This window comes from Penaeus japonicus, unplaced genomic scaffold (assembly GCF_977035675.1).
Source record: "Penaeus japonicus unplaced genomic scaffold, GWHDUDI00000001_assembly GWHDUDI00000010, whole genome shotgun sequence".
Taxonomy (NCBI): Eukaryota; Metazoa; Arthropoda; class Malacostraca; order Decapoda; family Penaeidae; genus Penaeus; species Penaeus japonicus.
Window position 1 is genome coordinate 18,524,584 of NW_028234412.1, and position 2,500 is coordinate 18,527,083.

General features: G+C 39.1%; 1 protein-coding gene across 38 annotated transcripts in view; it reads right to left on the reverse strand.

Annotated features, from left to right (window-relative positions):
• AMPdeam (AMP deaminase) overlaps positions 1–2,500 on the reverse strand; it is a 111,057-nt gene that overhangs the window by 36,444 nt on the left and 72,113 nt on the right. For all 38 annotated transcript variants that reach the window (XM_086540916.1, XM_086540902.1, XM_043026654.2 and 35 more), the window contains one exon: positions 598–728. In XM_086540916.1, coding sequence (XP_086397042.1) covers positions 598–728 — 131 coding nt within the window. The remainder of the gene's footprint in view (positions 1–597; positions 729–2,500) is intronic.

The window sequence follows — 2,500 nt, forward strand, 5'->3', positions numbered from 1 at the left end:
GACTCTCACTCTCTCTCTCACTCTCTCTCTCACTCTCACTCACTCTCTCATTCTCTCTTACTCTCTATCTCACTCTCTCATTCTCTCTCACTCTCACTCTCACTCTCTCTCTCACTCTCTCTCTCATTCTCTCTCACTCTCACTCTCACTCTCTCTCTCACTCTCACTCTCTCTCTCACTCTCTCATTCTCTCTTACCCTCTATCTCACTCTCTCATTCTCTCTCACTCTCTCTCACTGTCTCTCACTGTTCCTATAATTTGAGGCTTCCACATTCTATGTCGACTTAATCACTATGAAGCCTTTGTAATCTTTAAATACGGTACAGTTTTTATACGGCATTGTTTGCTGTCATGGAATGTGGTACTTATTAGTATAAGACGGCTACAAGGACAACGCGGCCACAACTTTAGCAGCCATAAAAATGATAAAAAAAAAACCCTGAAAACAAGGATAAAATAGAATCATAGAAGTCCATGTAAGAGGTGTAATAGAGAGATAGGCTGATCAAAAAACAAACCAACACAAGATACAATAATAGATATGGTGTCCGATGAGGTTGGTGAATGAGAATAACAGGCAACCCTTGTATTCTTACCTTCCAGACTCTTCCGATCCGAGCAGGCACCATGGTACCTCCTGGAGCTACTCATCGGATCCTCAGTCCCAGCCTCTCTCAAGAAATTCGCCGTAACGCTTGGGAAGGACTGACCTGTCCATGCCATGTACCTGAAAGATATAACAGTTATATTGGGCTTGTGTTTCTTTCTTTCTTTCTTTCCTTTTTTTCTTTACGCTCATCTGTAGGAAAAAAACACGGCAGCGGGAAATATTTCGAGTGAGACTGAAACTTGAGCTGCATTTGGGATGCTTTGAAGTGAAAAGCTTTCTTGCGATTTACTGCTGATTATTCTCAGAAGATTCTACTTCAATTCATCTTAATTGTATAACAGAAGAGCTGAAAGAAAGAAGACGTAAACCGACAAATTTATTAACCTAGTTGATTGGAAAATAATAATCACAGGAATAATTTCTGATTCATTACATCAATCAAGCATATTTTCAGTTCTATGCAGCTTAAAGTAAGCAAGCGTCAAAATCGGGGAACTCGTGTTTTTTGTCTCCACATTCTATTAAGATGTCTCTGCATAAATAGAAAGTGGTACATGTGGTACATTTCATAACGTTTAGTGTTACGAACGGAACATTTTGAGTGATGCGTACGGTACATTTTTTCCCCGAGGTGTCATGACTGGCGGTGAGTGACCAATGGGAGATTGACCAGTCCCCTTTTCCCCACTCCATTTAAGCGTTGTTGGGTAGTTGTGGAATGGCTAAAGCGATATTCATAAACAATGCAAGCGTATAGTAGGGTGCCAGGGCCTATGATCTGAAGTGAGCAGGTCAAGTCAAGACGCACTTTTGTTCATGGTGTTGTTTCTATAGAATGGACCCTCCTGCTTTGATTTCTGGGGGTCTGCTCGGGATACGCTCTTCCGGAAGTCATATTTTGGGGAATTCATGTCAGAAGACCGTGACGAAAATTGACTTCATATTTTGGAGTAGGGAAATATAATTGATCATTTCACCATCATCTCTAATGAGAAAACATATATTATTGATATCATTTTGAAGGGTAGGAAGTTGAGAGTCTATAGGCTCTAAAATATTTTAGCCAAACCAGTTGAGATAATTGAATGCAACCCGTGCTCATTTTGAGAGGGCTATATGTGGCAGTTTTTGAAAGCATAAGTAAAATGTTGGGGTTTATGTTTTCCTAGATTAACCATTTATAATCCGCACACAAAAATCGAAAATCGCCTAAATTGCCGGTTTTTTTTCGGATCAAGTAAATCATGAATAAAGGTATATGAACTAAATGTAATTATGCATATTCTAGTTTTATTCCAATACTTTTCTGTGGTAATCAACGATGTTACAATATACTTTGACCTGTTTAACCTTTCAAGTTTAAAATGCTGTGAACAAGGTTATAACAATAAGATTACTTCCATGAAAGAGGTTTTCAACAGGTTAACAGCAATGACAGTATCCCAACAAATGAGGTTACGAAGATGAACAACAATTCTTTTGTTGACGAGAGCAAAAAACTGACAAAATGTGACGTGAATACTCTTAAAGTCAGGCAAACTTTCACGATCAATTACCATTCATTTACAAGATCAGTGCACTTGGCCATAAGTCATCATGTCATGATGTGGGCAGACTACCGTATTAGAATGATATCTTACTGGACGAGGTAATCATAATCAGCATCACATCTGCACTGCTTCGTACATTGAACTTCTGTTTTCCTGCATGGACAGCGAGATCGACACTTGTCCTTCTGGCACTTACAATTGTTTGATGATAGATTTGGTTTGGAAGATTTTGTCATTCGAGTTGCATGAAGATATCCACTGTCAGTGTCTCGCCCAATCTTTGAAATAGAACATAGGAATAGTAGCTCTTTTCCAAGTGAGTATTTGATACAAGGCCCT